The following is a 22,271-nucleotide window of genomic DNA, read 5'->3' as shown; positions in this document are numbered from 1 at the left end:
ACATTGTTTTTCTTCCTTCCGCTATGTTTGACAAGACATCCGCTAGCTAATCATTTTTCTGTGTATCATCTAAAAATCTGTAAAATATAGCTCTCTTGTCTTTACCATGAACCTAAAGGTTACTTTAACAAACAATAAATAAATGGCTAAAAAGGGCAACATTTTCCTCAGATTTTAGGCTGCAGGATGCTTCTTCATGCAATATTTTGACTCCTTATTGCATGATGAAATGGTTAGATGGGTTTTGCAGAGGGAGTAAATCACACAGCTTCATCATGAATGGTGAACCTTGCTTTTTAAAGAAAGCTACCAAGCCCAGGCTTAAGAAAGTTATAGCATAAGAATTTAGACTTCTTTGCTTTGCATATCAGCTTTAATTGTTACACATCCTGTGTGTTTGTGCTAGAAGTACTGGAGACTGGAAATGTGATAATTCTCCTTTAAGCTACCTCACCGTTGAGGAGGGCTGTTAAGGGGGGCATGCTTGGAGGGTGAGAAAGCACTGGGTATAGCCTGTGCCGTAGTGGAATGATATTCACCTGCATTCCTCTTCAGCTTGATCCTTCACTAAGCTTGATACGCTGGGATCACCTAGAAAACAAACTTATAATTAGCAGCACAGAACATGGGGTCAAGATGTGATGGGCGCTCCAGGCTGCTAATTATGCACGCTCTCGCCACCTCCCATGCTGGTAGAAGTAGGTGATGTCACACGAGGGTGAGGGAGGGGCGTGGCATGCATAATTAGCAGCCCAAAGCGCCAGGCACCTTGTCCCCGCACTCCATGCTGCTAATTATAACTTTCTTTTCTAGGTGATGCGGGCCTGTCAAGACCAGCAAAAGACAGTCCCAGGCTCAAGAAGAAGAAGAGCGCAGGTGAGTATCCTTAGATGTTTTTTTTTTTTTTTTAAGTTGTTGATTTCCTTTAATCCTTTAATGAATGTCATTGGTCTGGAAAACAGTCTGTAGAAAAACGAGGATGTCTGAATAGACATATTAAATACAACGGAATTGGGTGGTGTCCATAAGAACAAAAATGTGAATGAGACGTCATACTTTAATTCCTCTTATTTCCTTTCAAAACAGAAGTCAACATGCAATATAATCACATAATCGATCCTACTTTTTTGTATATTATGAGAGCAAATATTATGTAATTCAATGTAAAGTGACTTTGTAGTTTTTGTTACTCCGTAGGTGCCGGATTTGCGGAATTGTTTTTTTTTTTTTAATAAAACTGCAGCCTTATCTCCTATTTTTTCGCCTGCAGTTTGGCAAAAACAGCATAAAAACCCCATATGAATACATCTGTAATGCCATGTAAAACAATAGTTGCCATTTCTAACGATGCTAAATACAGTTTTATTTTTTGCTGGGGCAACTGCAGTGAAACTACACATGGCTAAACTGTGCAACGTACAGTAACAGCATAGTGCAGGGAATATAGACCACATGTTTTCATGTTCTGTATATAAAAAGTTTAAAGCATAACGCAGTGAAGCTGCATATTTCACCAGTGATTTTTTTTACACTTTGCAATGCAACAGCTGTTGGAGAACGCAAAGAAATCTGATGTAAAAACCTGCCAGGTTTTGAATCTGGTTGCGCTGTAGCAGAAAATAGCAACATGTGAAGTCTTAGCCTTGTAGCCTCACAGTTAAATATGGAGTGCAAAACGTTTTTTTTTTTTGTCAGAAATATATTTCCTATTTAAATACACTGTGTAGGACCACGCTTATCTTTACCAATAACAAAAAAAAACCTAGCAGAGGGAAAAATGTACAAAAACTTCTCATCTGTGCTGGCATACATCACTGTCAGGCAAAAAAAAAAATCTGGTAAAGGAAATGAAACCTTAATAGGCCAAAGGCGAGTGAGCACGTTAGATAAGTATGTGAGAAGGAAAAAGACATAATTAAAATGGATTATTCCTATTTAAGTGCAAATGCGCATTCCCTATATGAAATGGAAACTGAATATCTATTTTTTTTCAAACACTTCTTTTTGGTTACTCACTAGGGTCACTTTCACATGACAACAATTTACATCAGTATTTTTAAGTCAAAAACTAGGATCGGGCCCAAAAGTGCTGCAATTCTTTCCCTTTTAATTTCTTTTTGTTTATGTCCCGTTCCTAATCTTTGGCTTACAAAATTGGATGTAAATTGGTTTCCTACCAGCAGCTACTTCGTAAAAGCAGGTTTGCAATCTCCAAAAGTTATAGACCATGACATGAGAATTTGATCAAAATAAAAGAACAATTTACCATGATAAATATAACAATCCTGAGTGTTACAACATACCCTTAAAGAAAAGTCAGTAGGAATATAATGACAACCCAAAAATGTGTTTAAAATATTCAACTTAAATAAAACTTTGTTCACATAAATGACTTACACAATAGCAGTTTGTGTGGTTTTATAAAATGCACTAAATTATTTTGCAGATCAAGTTCATACTGTAAAAGTGCACCAATCATAGGAATGGTCATCTCATTCCCCAAAATGAATAAAGGACTAGGTCAGGCATGTGCAATGCAGCTCTATTCAATGAATATGCAACTGCCATAGGTGGCAAACTACAGCACGGGGGTGACCATAGACAATACAAGTCCCATAGAGCCATCTGCACATGCACAACGTTAAACTACATTCATTTTGTGGAATGGGACCCTCACCGATCAGAAAGTTCACCTCTAAAACGTCTTCTTATGTACTACCCTTTTGTGTACAATTATTGGTACAAACAGTTTTTGATTATATTTTTTGAAGAATAAAACACTAGCAGATTTAGAATATAAAATAAGATCTGAATCTTATGGATAGGATCCCGGTATAAAAAACACAAATCGAACCTGCCCCAAAAGCTGCATGGTGTTTGCAGACTAAGTTAACACACACTACAGAAATGCGAGGCTGGCTGGGGTACTCAGCCTTTTTCATACTTACACAATACATGAGCTGCTTGTATGACATTCATTAAAAGGTATTTCTACAAACAGACTTTCACATCATTCCCTTAGTAACCACTTATTGTCCACAACAATTTCAGTGGGAAGTCAAAGTGCCAGTTAAATGAGTCTTTTAAAAAAAACAGACCGGACTCTCAAGGAAAGAAGAGTCCCTTGAACGGACATAATCTGTCAAGTATTTCGCTGGTTAAAGAATCTTCCAGCAGATGCAAATCCCATATAGGTTATATGTTCAAGCCTCATTATGACAACACATGGAAAAAAACCATGACACATAGTGACTGTAAGGTCTGGCTCTTCCCGTGCCATCCAGACGTGACTGCCGACAGTCCTCAACAACCTCCATAGTTCTCTTCAATAATTGACCTGTGAGAAGAAAAAAAAGATGTACAGTAGTTAAGCGGTACAAAGAGTTAATACAGTACTGTGCATTGTATTTGTTAAGCCAACAAAGCTTAGAACATAAACTGACTCCCTCAGTGGCCTTGTTCTTGCAACACACCTGTCTGAGTCAATTATTTACAGACCACTTTATTCTAACAACTCCTGTGAATTGCAGCTATAAAATGTTGTATTTGGAGATGATTTATATAGTTCTGGGTTAGAGTATGCCAAACAGTATCATACAACATTCCACAGTTGGCCTATAGGCTCACTGCCTCACAGATCATGGCAAGCAATTATATACATAGCCATTATATGATACACAATAGATCAAATGCCGTTTTCATTACACTACTATACTGTGACTATACACAGCAGATCCGTTGTGGAAGAGTCTGATAATTGCATTTATCTGGCCGTGTTGGATATGCAGCATTTGTATGCTACAATTTTGCAAAATGTGAATTCACCCTTAAACTTTCAGCCCTGCTGATTGTAACATCAAGGATGAAAATTAGTCTGTTTCAGTATACAAAGTAACAATTTTGGGGCATCTTATATTTGGCCTTTGCAAATTTCTATCTAGTACCTCATGAATATTTATAGTCAGCATTGATTGGGCCTGGTCATTGTATGGTTATGATTACACAGTAATGAAGTGGTTATGATGCCGCTGCGATGTGGTCAAGGTGTAGCCAAAACTTGACAATGACCACTGTTTTCCTATAATTCATAACCAACTGAATGTTTCATCGTAATGATGGTTTTCCACCTGCACACCCAATTTGTTAAAAAAATTCAGTAAATAATTTAACTACCGTAAATAATTTTAAAAAATATGCATTGTTTTATGCAAGTTTAAAATGCATCCAACTGCAGCTGTGTAGAAAGTCTGTTCCATCATATCAGTACTAATGTTGGTTTCCAGATACTAGAGTGTAGGGCACTATGAGAGCAATATTAAATTGGTTATTCCCGGTCTCAATTTACTACCAAAGCCTGTAAAAAGGTGCTTATAGCCTTTTACTTACAGAAAAGTGCGTCATGTTGACTGGAGTGGAGTGGACAGAAGCTGTTATGGGAGGATTTTAAAGGAAGACACTATAGAGGCAGTTTGTTACAAGCCTTCTGAAACCTTAGGGGTGGAGCACGAATGTATTGGGCACTGATGTATCAAGGCTAATATATATTTTTTATGAAGGAATTGATGTTGAACTGCATCTTAAACTGCAAGATTCAGCTAAACCACTGCCCTATATCAGAAGAATGCTCAAAGAAGCAAAGTATTACAATGTACAATATACAAAAGTACAATAAAATTACAATAAAAAGGCTACTATACATACCAGCTACACAACATCACACTCTATTTGTAAGTGCACCCTAGAAAAAAATAGAATAACATTGATGAGAGAAGAAGATCAAGGTGTGGTCACATACAAAAGTACAGGATCAAATTACACTAAACATCTTTAGAACTGGAACTTACCTCTCTTCAGGTGACTCTGCAATATGATTTATAGTAAGATCTTGGTCACAACTCATAGTTAATCTTCTTCTTAATTTCTGTAGATCAGAAAACAAAAAGTACTAAGAAAACCAACAGTTACAATTTGCATAGTCAAGCACCTACAATTTAGTCACATGACAAATGCTTCTTAGAAGACTAGAGTGGTTTTACTAGAAGGTCCCATTGCAAATGCAATGGGAAGTAACATATCAAGGATGAATACAAATTTTCACCAGTACGCATACGTTTTGAAAGTAGCAACACATATTTTGCTTTTTAACATTAATAAAAATGATTAAAAGTGCAATACTCATATGTATTTTCCCAATGCATCGTCAATGCTGTTCAAAACTCAATGCAAACATATCGTGTGAACAAAGACTTAGATGGTTGTAAAAAAAAAAGTTATTAAAAGTTTATTAAACTGTACATGAGGGATGATAAATTGTATTTAGGTTGAAATAGCTATAATATTATACATTTAACAAGATATATTTTGTGCAATATGAAATGACTCACCCGATATTGATACCTGTAATACAGAAATCCGCATAGAAACAGCAACACTAACACCACAAGGGGTACCACGATAAGCAGCTGCAGGTTGCTTTGATTGTGTTCGTTCTTTGTTCTATCTTCAGACTTTTCTGTTGCAATGATAGGGAGCATATTAGAGCCATAGTTGGGACCTGAAACACTGTTTTCTCTGTCATGAATAGCTAGGTTGCTCTCTTGCTGTGGAAGAATATTGTAAGACTTATGAACACTTATCAATGGTTTATTTGTAGCATCTGAAAGTGGTAAGTGGCCTCCAGGCCCAGGAGTAAACACAGAATGTTCTGCTTTAGTGGTCAATATAGTAGAGGATAGATAAGAGGAAGCCCAGCCAAGGTTGTTATCCTCTATGACTCTCCCCTGGGAAGTGGGTTCAGGGGCTTCAGGGTGAGACAAGCCTATTCCACTATATGGGATGTTTGTATGAACAGAATTATGAAGGGGGGCGTTTGGATCATTGGAACCACTGAAAAGGCCAGAGACAGCATGTGTTGATGAATCTGACTTGGTAAATGTGTCCATATTTACAAGAGATCGCCGTATTTTAGTCACAGAGCTGGAAGATGTTTCAGTGCCAGGTTCTTTGCTGGGCATAGACTCGGAGTCTTGAAGCACATCCCCTATAGAGCTGTGTGAACTTATGTCACTCATTGTAGTTTCCTGTATTTCATCTGGTTCCATGAAAGTAGAAAATTCTCTCTTCATATGAGAACTTGTGGGAAGGATGGGATTTTCTATTGTAGGGGGCACCACTGATTCATACATGCCCTCGGTACCTGAATTTGATGCTTCTTTAGTTACTTGCACAGGATGTGTTCTAGTCTGAGAAGGATGGAGGGTAACATTTGATGGATCCTGGATATCATTAGGAAATTCTGTACTATTCACTGGAAAATCAGGAGGAGTATGGGGATAGTCTGCATAATCCCCAGATTGCTCGGTGGTATCAGAATATGAATGATTCACAATGGTGGTGAGAGGTGTTAAATCACTTGGCACATCTGTGAAGGTGACTGTTGAATCCAGTCCCTGTGTGCTCTTCTCAGGATAACTGGCACTCATGTCCTCTGCCAGGGCACTGGTAGGAAAGGAATAACTTGATGTGTATGCGCTGCTTGGAAATTCTGACAAGTAATTTAGAGATGTTTGGGAAGTCTCACTGACGGAAAAAGGTATTGTTGGGGAAGGACATGCACATTGTGGACCTGCAAGGATCAGAAAAGACAGAAAGAGGCTTCGATGAAGCCATGATCTGTCGGGATACAAAGTACATCCAAAGTGACACATGCCAGGTTAGTGTGATCAGCATATTTTAAGAAAAGTAAACTAGATATGTTATTTAAGTGAGCAACACAGAGGCTAAGATGCAACAATTTGGCCTTAAACTAGTGCATATTCTTACACTATTTCCAACCACCGTGAGGCAATTTAGGCACATACCAGAGAAGCATATGAAGCATTACTAAGCACTGAACTAAGAAGTTTACACACAAAAATTATTTTGTTCTTACCTTTGGTGCCATCGTTATTATCTTGGCCATGTTTGTAATAATATGATATACATTCTGAAGCTGACCCCAATTCTGCCTCGAAATTATGAAGTTTGAGTATCGAATCCTTTACCCGCTGCAAAATCTCAACAAGATTCATATTTACAGTTTGGAGATAAGCGTCGACTGCAATCTAGGAAATAAATAGTAATATCACATACAGTGTAAACTAATTAAGGCTTATAGTCATCTTCATTGTCTGTTTGTAGGCCAAATTCAACTATGAGGCTACTTAACCAATGAGCACTAATACTTATGGTCAGGGGCGTTGCTAGGGTGGTAAAGGTGGTAATAGAATCGGGGCACAGGCCCCAATGCATTTGTATGCATTCCCCCACCTGAACATAACCCCCTCACATTTGGTTGTGCCAATAACCACTTTACTGAATGTATATACAGCCACAGAAACACAGGAGAAATCCCTACTTATTACATCTAGTGACTGCAGGTGACGTGTCCTCTATCTTCTCCATTAGGCATCACCACATCTTATGTTGCTCATTGTTCCTACATCTTGGTTCCCTGACAGCATTATCCTGCTGCTGCCCCTAACAATCTCCCCCAAATACTGTAAGGCTGTGTCCACACGTTTGTCTAGCATTTAAACAAAACCAGGTGCTCATTACTGATCACATGTGTTTCAGGCAAGGACTGTCCTAGTGTCACATGTGAATGCTCCCCAAAAAATGTGCCCCACACAGTTACCCCTAGTAATGTCCCCCATATAGCCCCCCTGTAATGTGGCCCACAGCCCCTCAATAATGTCCCCCACACAGCTACCCCCAGTAATGTTCCCAGAACAGCCCACTGGTAATTTCCCCCACACTGCCCCCAAGTAATGTCCACCACACAGCCCCCCCCCCAGTAAGTAATGTACCCACACAGCCCCCAGTAAGTAATGTGCCCACACAGCCCCCCAGTAAGAAGTGTGCCCACACAGCCCCCCAGTAATGTCCCCCACACAGACTCCAAGAAAGTAATGTGCCCAAACAGCCCCCCCAGAAAGTAAATGTGCCCACACAGCCCCCACCCCAAAAGTAATGTTCCCACACAGCCCCCCTAGTAAGTAATGTGCCCCCAAGTAATGTGCCCACACAGCCACCCCCCAGTAATTAATGTGCCCGCACAGCCCCCCCAGTAAGTAATGTGCCCACACAGCCACCCCCCAGTAAGTAATGTGCCCACACAGCCACCCCCCAGTAAGTAATGTGCCCACACAGCCCCCTCCAGTCGGTAATGTGCCCACACAGTTACTCCCAAGTTCTCCCCCTTCCCTTTTCTGCTATTATGTTTCCTCCTCACCTCACAGATACAGTTCTGTGCATGTGATCATGACATCATCACAGGTCCTGCAGCCTCCGGGAGTCTTATTTTCCCAGAGGCTAGGACCAGCAGGGGAAAGTAATGCACATGTTCTCATCACGATTTGTGTCCTAAGGACACAGATCGTGATGAGAGAGGGAAGGAATGCCAGGGCAGCAGGACAAATATCCTGCTGACCAGGGGAGATCCGGGGATCGGGCCAAAAGATCCAGGGCATGAGCCCAAGATCTTTTGACCTAGCGATGCTCCTGCTTATGGTGATCATATCAGCGATCAGTGGGTTGCCATGGCTGCTTTAAATTTATTTGTCTCCCTTGTTTTGAGTCTTAACATCTGGAACTACTTACTAGGATCTCCACCAATAAAGATGTTGGAGGTACTTACAAGTTAACTGTGTGAATGGAGTGGTGCATGTACTTAACCACATCCTTCATCAATTGCATATCCTTTGTAGGGCATTTCTGCTATGGTTATTCTAAGACTTGTCATCAAAAAACAGAGACTATACTACTACCTTGTACTTTAACCAGTTCGCAACCACCCGCCGTGTATTCACGGCGGCGGTCGGGTCGCGCTGCATGAAAAGGGCTCACGTGCTCAGCCCTCTCCATAGCCGGTAAGTCTTTGCTGCATATTGCAGCAAAGGCTTACCGGTAACACCCACGATCAGTGCTAGCACCGATCGCAGGTGTTATCACAGCGATGGCTGCTGGCAAAGCTGCCAGCAGCCTCAAAAAGATAGCGCCGCATGGGTGCCGCCATCTTGCCTGGGATAAAAAAATTATAATAAAAAAAACCTAAAATTTCAAATCACCCCCCTTTCCCTAGAACTGACATAAATATAAATAAACAGTAAAAATCATAAACACATTAGGTATCGACCAGTCCGAAAATGCCGGATCTATCAAAATATGATAATGGTTTTTCAATGTGTTTAACCCCGTAACGGAAAATAGCGCCCAAAGTCGAAAATGGCACTTTTTTGCCATTTTGAAAAATATAAAAAAAAATCTATAAAAAGTTATCAAAAGGTCGTACAGTTCTAAAAATGATATCATTGAAAATATTATCAATTTTCGCAAAAAATGACACCACCCACAGCTCCGTATACCGAAGTATAAAAAAGTTATTAGCACCAGAAGTTGGCCAAATCAAAAAAAGAATTTTTGTACAGGAGGTTTTAATTTTTGTAAATGTATGAAAACATTATAAAACCTATACAAATTTGGTATCCTCTTAATCGAACCGACCCAAAGAATAAAGTAGACATGTCATGTGGGGAGCTCAGTGAAAGACGTAATATCCAAGCCCACAAGAATACGGCACAAATGCGGTTTTTCACCATTTTCACTGCATTTGGAATTTTTTTCCCGCTTCCGAGTACATGGCATGGAATATTTAATACCATCACTATGAAGTGCAATTTGTTACGCAGAAAACAAGCCATCACATAGCTCTTTACGTGTAAAAATAAAAAAGTTATAGATTTTTGAAGGTGGGGAGTGAAAAATGGACATGAAAAAACCCAGTCCTTAACCGGTTAACTTTCTAGATTCATATCAGCTCTCTATCCTGTAACTGAGGTGGTTATGCAACTTCTGTTACAGTGAAAATATTTACAGCCTAGTTTCCACCGAATGTCTTTACAGCCTCATAGAAAATAAGCTGCATTAGAAAAGTAAGTTATAAAAAGATCCTCCCATCGTCAGTGACCTGAAACTACACTTAAGAAAAGATTTGTATACCACATTTGCAGCCAAAATAAAAACTGTAATAGTTTCATTGATGTTTTTGGTTCAAAATATCTAATTTATGAATTTGGTACCTAACACAGCGAAGGGTAAACTACAAATATAAATGAAAATACAGTATTATAAAACATTAAATAACACTGTTTAAACAATACCTTAACACTTTTAATTAGACAATTATGGTATGAAAAATCATTTTTAGCATTCCCTCTTTTATGTTGGAGATCACCCTTTATCAGCCTGTATCTTCCATTCTATAACACACGAGATCCTTCTATAGAGCCTATCGGCGTCTGAATGAATCGGCGTCATATGTCAGACAAAGAGAAACTGACTCTTCTCAGCTAACATGCATAGGACTTTAGAAGCTTTTTTTTGTCTTTTTACTGTTTTTTACATAAAAGAGGGAATGACAAATTCCATACCCTACCTGGAGGTGCTGTTAGTTTAGCTGGTGACAATGTCCATTTAAGGTAAAGAGAAAAAGGAATTAAAAAGAATTAACTGAAGTTAAAAAAAAAAAATCACCAAATATATTGCAGGATTTGGTGATTTCTAGTTTCTAAAATGAACTTCAAAACATCTACATTTTGCTTAAAATGGCTGCGTGAATCATGGGTGACATAATTTAAATATGTCACCACAAATGTCAATGTTTAGCTGGTGACAGGTTGGACTTAACATCAGTTCATAGGACTGTCCCACGTTCTTCTCAGAGATATATATATATCTATCACTAGCCCAAGAAACCGGCTTGACATTACTCAAGACTCCAATGCAGGACATACCTTAACATCATAGTCTTCTTCCTCTATGCAGGCTACGTAACTCTTTATTATTGTTTTCTTATTTACATAATTCTTTTTCCCATGAGTAAAATTCAGTTTTTCCAAGAGGCCATACACTTCGTATACCAGTGCCCAACGGTCGCACTGCTCCTCCTGAAATAAAGCAAGAGTGAAGAAACAGCATTTCCACCAGATCTACAGCTCATAAACTGTAAAGACTGATAAAAAATCTGGCAGTGCATGGGCTTAGGGCCAGAAATTTTCTTGGCGAACATTCAATACAGCTGTAGTGCAGTACTGATCCTTGTTACCCAGAAAAGACAGGGATTGCATGTTTTCTACAGCCCACACATATTTCAAAGAATTTTACTGGTATTCGACATTAACCCCTTCATGACTGTCATTCGGCTCCATGCTTACATGCTACGTAAAATCAACTAATTTGTCCTTAAAGAGAACCTGTCACCCATTTAGTAAGCAGCTTCTAGCGCCACCCCATTTTTAGCAGTCATAAACTCCCACTGCATAGGCCGTCGGGGACTACCCGGCTTCAGGCTGCAGACACCGCCTCCTTTGAGCGCGGTCCAGCATCCCTATTGTACTGTGCAGCAGAGTCTGCTAGCTTTATTGGAGGGTTCTGATAAAGCTAGCAGTTTATCACTGCTAAAAATGAGGTAGTGCTACAAGCTGCTTGCTTTCGTAAGCAGCTGCTAGTGCCTTTTTTATGGGTGACAGGTCCTCTTTAAGGACAAATTAGTTGATTTTATATAGCAGGTAACAATCACACTAATGATGACAGTTACAGCTCACACTCATATGCAAGACAATACATTAACAATTACCAATAACATTAACACATCATGTGATAGATCACAAATAATGGCTGACAGATACTCTTTAATGTATGCACTGTTTACAAAACTTTTCAATAAAGACATAATGGAACAAAAAAAGCATTTTTAGTAATTTATCTGCATGTTCTACAAACAAAGAACACGTGGTTAATAAAAATGATTATATCAAGTGATTATATCATGTTTCACCAGGATCAAGGATTGTAAACCAAGCACACAGACATGCAGCTCTTCTTTAAGCTTCTTAGGCCCTGTTTTTAAAGGCTTTTACAATTATGCAAATTAGCCTTAGGGGCTCTACTTTCCATAGTTGTTAATGGAGCCGGGAGCCCCAAGGCTCATTTCCATAATTTTTAAAGCCTTTTTTTCTTAAAAACAAGGGCATAAGAAGCTAAAAGAACAGCAGATCCTGCCAGAGGGGGCACACACCTCCATGTCTTTGTGTTTGGTTTACATTCCCTGATCCTGGTGGTAGATGGCCTTTATTGTCCTGCAAATTAAAAGAAGGTAATAGAACTGCAAAAATTAATCTAGACATTCGGGCACCAATGACCGTCTCGCACGAAGCCTCAGGACAGGTCATCAATATTGGAATTATAGCTGAGGTGCAGTACCATGGCGCACTCAATAAACATGAGGCATGAGCAGTTTCTGGTCCTGTATAGTGAACTAGCGCTAGTTCCTAATGAGGGTTAAAGGAGTCAAGTCCCAACCTAACTTATATCAATAACCTGCCCTAAGGTTAGGTATCAAAATCAGACCACACCTTTAAGTGTTTGTTGCTTTATAACTATGCTAAAAATATATGTAACTTTAGTACAAAATGAACAAGTAAATCATAACTACTGGCATAATAATAAGTTGTGAGAAATGGTCCATTTCTTTCTTCTACAGCTGACAATTCCAGTATGCCTTAATAATTACATTTCCACTACAGGCAGTCCCCTACTTAAGAACACTCGACTTACATACGACCCCTAGTTACAAACAGACCTCTGGATATTGGTAATTTATTGTACTTTAGTCCTAGGCTACAATGATCAGCTGTAACAGTTATCAAATGTGTCTGTAATGAAGCTTTAGTGTTAATCCTGATTCTTATGACAACACAACATTTTTAAAATCCAATTGTCACAGAGACCAAAAAAGTTCTGGCTGGGATTACAATGATAAAATATACAATTCTGACTTACATACAAATTCAACTTAAGAACAAACCTACAGACCCTATCTTGTATGTAACCCAGGGACTGCCTCTATATCCAATTCATAAATTCTGTGGTAAGACACAGTGAAAAGTCTATGCAGATGCTGCCAAGGCTATTGGCCTTTTCTTGGCCAATTCTGCCTCGAGCTGAAGATTAAAGTAATCTAATACTATTTGTAAGAAAGGTTTTTTCCACAACCCATTACAGAGTGGCTTATATTCTTTATGAGCATGTTAGGAAATTAAAGCTGTGGTGTTATTGGTTTATATGGGTAATGAAGATAATCCTATCTGGGCAATTTCATTTTATTTAATTAATCTGGCATATACACATTTCTTACATTTTTTTAATTACATGAAATGTATCTGTGTGAAGATTATTTCCCCAAAATGTAGTCATGTATTCTTAGAAACGAGATACTTGTCCTTGGATACGACCATCACAGAAACTCTTAAAGCAGTGGCCAGGCATGTATTATTGAGTTGCCTGACCACCTGGTTTTAGCATTTCTGACCACATGGCAGCTCTGGGACACATATGCAAAATCTATTTATTTTTTTGTACATTCACTCCAGCAGAGGTGGTTGTATCCAAGCACAACAATTTTATTTCAAAGTGATCATATGGCTACATTTATGGTAAATTATCTTAACACATGAACATTTTTAATGACATTCTATTAAAGAAATGTATATATAGAAGATGAACTAAATTAAATGTCAATGCCAGATGAGAATACCCCTTTAAATAACAATAAGAAGTTTCTTTTCCTTTGGACTTGCTCAGAGAGGTGCAGCTTTCTTCTTCGTGTACCTGGTACATTACAGAGGACTGGTGGAGACCAGGACACCTGTACTCACCTGAATGTGACACTACACTCCTTGATTCAGCCATAAATAAAGTGTACAAGTGGGTTCATGTAACATTTCCAATATCTATCAATGAATGTTGTCATTTAACTAAACTTAGTCTGTTCCACATATTGTAATACTTACCTCGTGTTCTTTACGTAGGATTTTCACAGGCATAGAACAGAAACTACCTAGTGAATCAATCTGTAAGACATATAATAGGCCATGGTTATAAAATGCCTTGAAAAGAATTAAATTCTGCACTTCCTTGTAGCATGGTCTTACCATTTCGTCTATGAGCTGGGTTTCTACTGTCAAGCTTATGGAACAATTTTCACTACATGGAACCATGAAGATAAGTAGCACAACACTCCATAATATGATAGCCTAGAAAGAATAGAATTTTATTACATGCAGAAGAACCAGGATAGGAGAACAGACACGTGACATAAGCTCTCAGGTCACATTAGGTAAAAAGTAGAAATAAATTAGGTTAAAGAAAATCAAAATCAAAATCTAGATCTAAATAAGCATGATAAACCAGGGACACTCATCAATACAATTATGCTAATGAGACTGAGGGGCTCTGGGAGGGGGTGTTACTTGAGCCCCTCCATGCTCTGTCCTCACAGACTGTAACACTGTGTCTCCCTCTGCGCCCTTGGGACTTCCCCCTACCTCTGCCTAATCTCACTGCAGCAGGTAGTTTCTGCACACAGTGGGAGGGGTCTATGAGTATGTACCCCTGGTTTTCATGCTTGATTTTAATGGTCGATTTCCTTTAACACTCGCTGGGGAGCTGTTTCAATGCAGTTACGGAAGTTTTCTGTCTTCAAAATGTCTCCAGATTGTTGCATCTAACAATTCACTGCAAATTATAAAAATTTTTTCAACCTGCTCCACTCTTAATTCAGACAACTTACTCCGAACTCATCATGTGGTAGACATGCAATGTTTCAAAAAGTCGCTAATTTAAGAGCAAATTCACTTGAGTTGCCCAGTGCTGCAGGAAAAACCTAGGAATTGCTTGTCTCCAATTTACAATTTTTTTTTTTAATCAAAAAGCTCTCTCCAGACATTAACATCTCATGTGTCACATTTAACAGGATGTTCAAACCATTACAATTTATTTTCTTGTGCAAATGACTTCTAAAGAGCTCTAAAGAAATACCATAAAATGGTCTGTCACAGTTCAATGATGAATCTGTCCAATGGGTCTAACTGGTATTTCCCTATGTGTAGCACAGAAGTGGTCATGCAAGGGCAGTAGTGTATATGCATATGACCCAAGGCCATGGTTACATCATGAATGACAGATGAGCAGTTCTCAGGGAGGGGAATTTCTAATCTGTCATTCATACATTAGTCAGTATAAGTTAAGATTTTGTAATGACCTAATGACCATCATGGCAAAAATCACTTAGAATGGGGTAAGAATGGGGTTTTCACCTATAAAACAAAATCACTAAAAAAAAAAAAAAACTTTGTTGCCTTATTGCCACATTGTTACCTTCTCTCTAATAATGTAGTAGTAGATACATGATTCTGCACCACATACATGTTATAGTTAATAAAGTAGTAGTAGATACATGATTCTGCACCACATACATGTTATAGTTAATAATGTAGTAGTAGATACATGATTCTGCACCACATACATGTTATAGTTAATAATGTAGTAGTAGATACATGATTCTGCACCACATACATGGTATAGTTAATAAAGTAGTAGTAGATACATGATTCTGCACCACATACATGTTATAGTTAATAAAGTAGTTGTAGATACATGATTCTGCACCACATACATGTTATAGTTAATAAAGTAGTAGTAGATACATGATTCTGCACCACATACATGTTATAGTTAATAAAGTAGTTGTAGATACATGATTCTGCACCACATACATGTTATAGTTAATAATGCACAGTCCTCTATGAGGCATGTATGCTATATAAAATCCATATTACCAGAGCTATAGCATGACAACATAACTTTGTAGCCTTGAGGTAAAAACAAAGCTAACTTTCCCTATGTGTACAGGCTTCCTGCTAATGAATGGCGTGATGCCCATACAGACACTGGTACTGGTGCCCGTCTACCTCAGGGCTCTCCTGCGTGTCAGAAACTTTGGTATCGCTCACCCGCATTGTGGCGTCGGGTCCTCGCTGCTTTCTGTCACAGATGTATGGGGCACGGTTTAGGTCCGCTAGCTCTTGGCACCCGATAATCCAGGGCACGGGTGTTATGTGTGTGCAGGAGGCTTGTGCCCACCAGGCGCTGCAGTCCCTCACAGTGTCAGCTCTGAAGTGAACGCAAGGCGCCGCTTGCTGCTTTATAAGAGGAGCAGCCTCTCCCACCGCCCGAGACAAAGCATGTGCTTTCTGGGAAAACACCCTGGACGGAGGCCAAGCGGTGCCGGATGGATACAAAGATCCACAGAGAATCATTGTCCCCTCACCGAGGCGACACTGCACCCCTACCTCCAGATGCACCCCTACCCTAATAATGTCATATAATGATATTTATATAAATCATCGCCACAATATCCTGCACACTGTCCTCATCATTTGCCCAATATTATTACAGATTCCTAAGATTACTCATTATGGATTTTTCTGACAAATGAGTATAGTATACAGTCTATGGAGATCTATGCATTATAAGGACTTGTTATCTGTGGGACAAATTGCATTTCCCATTGTTGCCATAAAAAACCTCTCAAAGAATTCTCTCTATCACTAGATTGCCTGTAACTTTTTTATAATTCAGTGTACTGAGGTGAATATTGTGTCGTTGTTTTTTTATGGAACGAGTTGAAGCTTTTATTGATACCATTGTGGGACCTGTATGGCCTTTTGATCATTTTTTATTAGGATTATTATTGGTGGCGAAAAAGCTTTGATTTGGACATTTGAATTATTATTTTTTTTTATATTCTAATAGAGCGTTCATTTTGTGACGCAGGGATAACAAACATAATTATCAATGTGTTTATTTATAAGTGTATTCTTGGGAAAAAGGGTTAATAAGGGGACCCTATAGGGCAGTGATGGCGAACCTTTTAGATAGAGTGCCCAAACTACAACCAAAACCAACTTTTATATTGCAAAGTGCCAACATGACAATTTGAGCAGTAACCTATTGATCTCTGCTGTACCACAAGTTTCAATCGTATTGGCTTCCTGAGGACACAATCCAATAGAACGCAGGAGACATTTGAATTGTAGTTTCCCTCCAGTGTCCAGTGAAGAGGAAGAATCAGGGGACCCAAAGTAAGGGCTCCAATGATTATCCATCTCTGTCCACACCTTCTCGCTCCTCCTTTAGTCCTGGCAGCCAAGTAGGTGTCACTTTAAAACAGCACTGATCATAGCTTGTCCATGGCTGTCTTAGACTGCAGGAGGAAGACTTGAGTCCTATCTGCTAAATTCTGTGCTGGGTGCCCACAGAAAGGGCTCCGAGTGCCACCTCTGGCACCTGTGCCATTGGTTCGCCACCACTGCCATAGGGTGTTTGAATACTGCATTGCCATTATACCCAGGGGTTGTCTAACAAGCAATTGCTTACCCCAGAAGTTGCCATTAAGTGTGGGGATCAATGATGTCACATAAACAGTTCCTGGTGTTAGTGGTGGATGTCTTGTATGTTTATAAATCTAAAAAGAAAAGCGTTTTTTGCAGCATAATATTTGCTGCTAGAAATACTCAGATGAAAAGCTTACTAAATGGTGCATTGTTTTCTTCATATTTATTTCAGGAAATACCCTATAACAGTGATGATGAACTTTTTAGAGACCAAATACCCCAACCACAGCAAAAAAAACACTTATTTAATCAGCAACTTGCTCCCTACTCCCCCCACAGTTTTGAATAATATTGGCATCCTAAGGACAGCAATACAGTATAAAGAAGTGGAGGAAATTCATATTATGATACCTTTCCTCTGGGGTCCACTGGAACAGGAAGAATCACAGAGCAATGATTATCCAGCCGTGCCCACTCCTCCTCGCTTCTCCTAGACTCCCAGAAATCCCATGAAGTGTTGCTTTGAAATAGTGCTGAATGCAGCACATCCTGGGCCCCAAGTCACTCATTCTGTCTGGCAAACTCTACGCTTGGGTGAACACAGAGATGGCTATAGGTGCCACCTCTGGCACTCGTGCCATAGGTTCACCACCCCTGAATTGTAAGGTTAAATGTGTAATGAATATCATTAATGGTATCCATTACAATGATATCCTGCTGCAGATTTTGTAAATTACATTTTCTAAAATTAATCCACTGATACTGTGAAATGCTACATACGTTGAAAAATTAGCTCTCAGCAACAAAAAGCACACCACTTGAGATAGACAAAGGAAATTTGCATTTGCATTTTTTCTTGCAATTTGCCTGATATCATTTTTTTTCTCTGTATCTTACCAACAGATTCTTCTGCAGTTCCCCCTAGCTTTCAACCTTCGCATTTTAAGAATAAGGCCCCTTTCACACTTGCGTTTTTCACGTACGTTTTCTGCGCGTGCTTTTGACGCGCAGAACTTGCATTGCACTCTGACCCATTGTAACCAATGGGTCTTTTCAGACTTTTCAGCATTTTTTTTCACGCACACACGCACATTTTTTTTAACGCGCATTTAAATCTCGACATGCTCTACTTTTGCAAGTCACGCATCAATTGCCATAGAAAAGATAGAGTTCAGTCCTGAGTCCATTTCACGCGCATTTTCTGCACATGAAAAACGCATTGAAATTGCATTGAAATTGCATTGAAAACGTGCGTGAAAAACTGAGACACTGAACAAACTCTGACTGAAAACTGATTGCACTCTGATGCAAAATGCGCGTTTTTCACTGACCAAACCCTGATCGCACCCTGATCAAACTCTGACGTGATCTGCAACACAAGTGTGGAAGGGGCCTTACAGCACAGGTGACAGAAACTGATGGTAGATGTCCAGCATTACATGCTTGTTTGTTTATGCACTAATCGGAACAGTTTTTAGTGCATAAAGAAATAGCAATTTTGCTGCTAAAATGACTTTTAAAAAATATGTAAATGAGTCGGAGGTGCTCAGGCTCATAATGCCTGAGCACCTCTCGTCATCGCCGGATTTTAATGTATGGACGCCGCCCCCACCCCCACCCCGCCCTGGGAAATTTGGAGCTGGCCAGTCACGTCAGAGAGCCAGGGCGTGGAAAGAGAGGGGCTGTGTTCTCTCCTAGCTCTCCTGTCGGGAGCAGGAGGTACTGTTACAGCAGGGGGGCGTGCATACATTACTCAGGTGATGTTAGCCTGAGCACCTCCGACTCATATACAGTCGTTTTAGCAGCAAATATGCTGTTTCTTTATGCACTAAAAATGGTTTTCCTATTAATGCATAAAGAAATGAGTATGTAATTCTAGACATTTACCATCGGTCAAACTGATGGTAAGTGTCCTTTAATGCGGTGGCAGGATAGGTGGCTTTACTCAACCTTCATCCTGCAAAGAGAGTTGCTCCAGAGCTGATGACATACTGTGGATTCTGAATCCTTTTCCATTGGGGATGTGGATTGAATTTGTGTTATCTGCAGCAGTAATTATTTATTTATTTTGATAATAAATAATGACTAACATTTTAAAAGCACCGTAAACCCACTCTCCTTATAGAGTGTAAGCTCTTGTGAGCAGAATCCTCATTCCTTTTGTGTGGAGGATGTGCAGCATAACATGTATAAAATATTGCACATACTCCGTTCTTTAGTGTGTCTGTGTCAGGTTGTTTGCTTGTGCCTGGTGTTGGTGCTATGGTGGTGGGTACACCCCTGAATGTCATAGAGAATCATTCCATCAACAAGTGTTCTGTTTCTATGAATTTACCTTATTACAATGTATGACTTGTCCACACAGGGTAAAATGGCAACACTGTGGTCTTCTACTATTGCTCTGCATGTCAATTGTAGCTGCTACATTCTTGCCACAAACAGTCAATCACCAGGTCAGTACTGTGTTTGGTGAACTTAAAGGGGCTAAACAGCACCAATACCTGTGTCTCCAACCTCAATTCTGACACTGGGTTACCTATAAACAGGAAAGGAATTACATGTATGAGCTGTGAGGCCTCACCACTGATCATTAGAATGAGGGTAGTGAATATCAAGGGGGGGGGGGGGGTAAATAGAGGCCATTTAAGTATATTTAGTAAGCAGTGTATCATGTAAGTGTTCATCAAAGGTCATTTGGATGGTAACCATAAAGGGGTGAAGTCATTTAGAAAAAATGTAATTTCAGATATCAGGGCTATAGGAGTTGACAAATAAAAATGATCATTGAGGTTACTCTGATAACACTGTGTCATGATGCTTCGACTACTTTTATGTACTGTAGAACTGGGAAACTTTTTCACTTTGTACAATTTTAGTAGTAGAGAGAAATTCTAAAATGCTTAACAGAATATTCTGTCAAAAAGCTGTCAGACATGGCAATCCCCTGTACTCTATCCTCACTATGATATACAAGATTGGAGCTCTTATATAATCCATACATGGGTGAAATGCAGTGGAACACCATCGTCCATGCTGTATTACTGACATAGGAGCATAGGTGCTCTATATTGTTTTACATTAGGCCGATAGCCATATTTTATTTGTAGGAGGCTAGTTAACTTTATAATCTCTTGGATGTTTTTCTTGTGAATGATTATTTTTTTGTAATTAAATTTTAGAACATGCCTGATATAGAAAGCTGCAGTAGTAGGACCTTAAATGAAATATTGTTTGTAGTTTAAGGCTCATAATATGCAGTGACTAAGATTATAAAATGTGAAGAGTATTTGGCAGAAATGAGATATTCACAGTAAACATATATTTACTCAGGCTAGTTTGGCTTTTGTCTGTCTCCATATAACGCTTCTAGCAAATATGATTCAGATCTTGTCTTCTTATATGTCATACTAGTAGCTATACTGCAGCTTCCTACAAGCAATAAGTATTGTGTAAGAAGAGCAGGTGACTGATGGGATGAACAAGCCCAGACTGATCAGTTTTGCACTCTGGAAAAAGTCTAAAGATGTTTTGATGGCAGTACTAGATGATGTTAAAGGGGTTTTCCAGGACATAAGCATTCATTACCATAGTTACCATGTAAAGAGCTTGCATATGTCACACAGTAGTAATTACCATTTCACACCTTAACCCCTTGGTTAAGGCTGTTTTGAGCACTTTCTGTAGTGTTTTAACTTTTCAAAAGCCAAAACTTGCTACATGATTTGTCACATAGCCCTGTGATGACTTGTTTTTGGCAGTCTTTCTATGGTATTTTAAGGCAAATGGGCGGAGAATTATCATATGCTGGTGCTCCGTGCACCAGGGTATGATAAAGCCCAGTTTAGGCTAAGACCTTATGATGTATCTGCCAAAAGTGCTGCGCTTCAGTGAATGTTCGCAGGTTTCTAGAAAGGCACAGGGCAGGAACACTCCACTCCGGACCACTCCGCTGATGGCTGTACCACTTCACGCCCACATAGGGTGCTTGATTAAGCACTGATAAATTTCCCCCATAGAATTTATTCATTGATTGAATTGGCTGAAATTGGGAAACAATGCAGGTCTGGAGACCTCAAATTTGTATATTTTTTATTTAGCTGGATATAGCCCAGGTTCAAACTGACCTGTAAGTGCCCAATATGTTTTTTTCACTTTCACTTCAGTTTTTATAAGTGCAATATGGGGACTTGAACATGACATTGTTGATGTATGATAAACTGCACTACTCATGTACTATCTGACTTCATTAGGTGCCTATTATCCTTTTATACAGGTGGCACCCACAATTTTTCAGCAGGGTACCAGCAGAGGTAAGTAACAAGCTTTGGACAGACAAAACTACTTTTAAAAGATGTATAATAAAACTAATAGAATACTAACTGTCTAGTCAGTGATGGGGAACTTTTAAGAGACCAAGTGCCCAAACTACAACCAATAGTCACTTATTTATCGCAAAGTAACAGCAATACAGTAGAAAGAAGGGGGAGAAATTCAGAATATTAAATGTAGTTTCTCTCCAGGTTCCCCTCCACAGGAAAAATTGCAGGGTCCAGAGCTGGAGCTGCAATGATAATCCAATGTCCACCCATCTCACTCATGCAGTAGTTCCAGGCAGCCAAGGATGTGTCAGTTAAAATAGCATGTGGCATGTTCTGGACTACCTTAGACTACAGAAGGAAACCTTGAGCTCTGTCTGGTGTTCTGGGGTTATGGCCTGGGTGCTAACAGAAATAGCTCTAAGTGCACCCATGCCATGGGTTTGCCACCAGCATCCCAAGTTTATTTTACAAGTTTTTTTATAACCCTTTAACCCCTTCATGACTGAGGTACATTGCTGCATGAAAGTCCAGGTCAATTTTAGACATTCAGCTATACGCTTCTTTAACCCCTTACCGACGCATGCTGTAATAGTACGCATCGGGTGCCGGTACATGGAGAGGGCTCATGGGCTGAGCACTCTCTATAGCCGGTAAGTCTTTGCTGCATATTGCAGCAAAG

General features: G+C 39.4%; 1 protein-coding gene across 2 annotated transcripts in view; it reads right to left on the bottom strand.

Annotated features, from left to right (window-relative positions):
- Positions 1–835: 835 nt before the first annotated feature.
- The window catches only part of LOC140118930 (uncharacterized), a 41,416-nt gene continuing 19,980 nt past the window's right edge, over positions 836–22,271 (bottom strand). Inside the window, exons 1-9 of one of the 2 annotated variants that reach the window (XM_072137398.1) lie at positions 15,891–16,069; positions 14,031–14,132; positions 13,890–13,949; positions 10,833–10,985; positions 6,932–7,103; positions 5,385–6,625; positions 4,845–4,921; positions 4,702–4,738; positions 836–3,337 (exon numbers count right to left, since the gene is read on the bottom strand). In XM_072137398.1, the coding sequence (XP_071993499.1) occupies positions 4,705–4,738; positions 4,845–4,921; positions 5,385–6,625; positions 6,932–7,103; positions 10,833–10,985; positions 13,890–13,949; positions 14,031–14,132; positions 15,891–15,896 (1,845 nt within the window). In that variant the 5' untranslated portion in view covers positions 15,897–16,069 and the 3' untranslated portion in view covers positions 836–3,337; positions 4,702–4,704. Of the gene's footprint in view, positions 3,338–4,701; positions 4,739–4,844; positions 4,922–5,384; positions 6,626–6,931; positions 7,104–10,832; positions 10,986–13,889; positions 13,950–14,030; positions 14,133–15,890; positions 16,070–22,271 lie in introns of those variants that run through there. The other variant, XM_072137397.1, reaches the window with a different exon arrangement.

This window comes from Engystomops pustulosus, chromosome 2 (genome assembly GCF_040894005.1).
Source record: "Engystomops pustulosus chromosome 2, aEngPut4.maternal, whole genome shotgun sequence".
NCBI lineage: Eukaryota > Metazoa > Chordata > Amphibia > Anura > Leptodactylidae > Engystomops > Engystomops pustulosus.
This window is presented reverse-complemented; position numbering and strand designations above follow the sequence as displayed.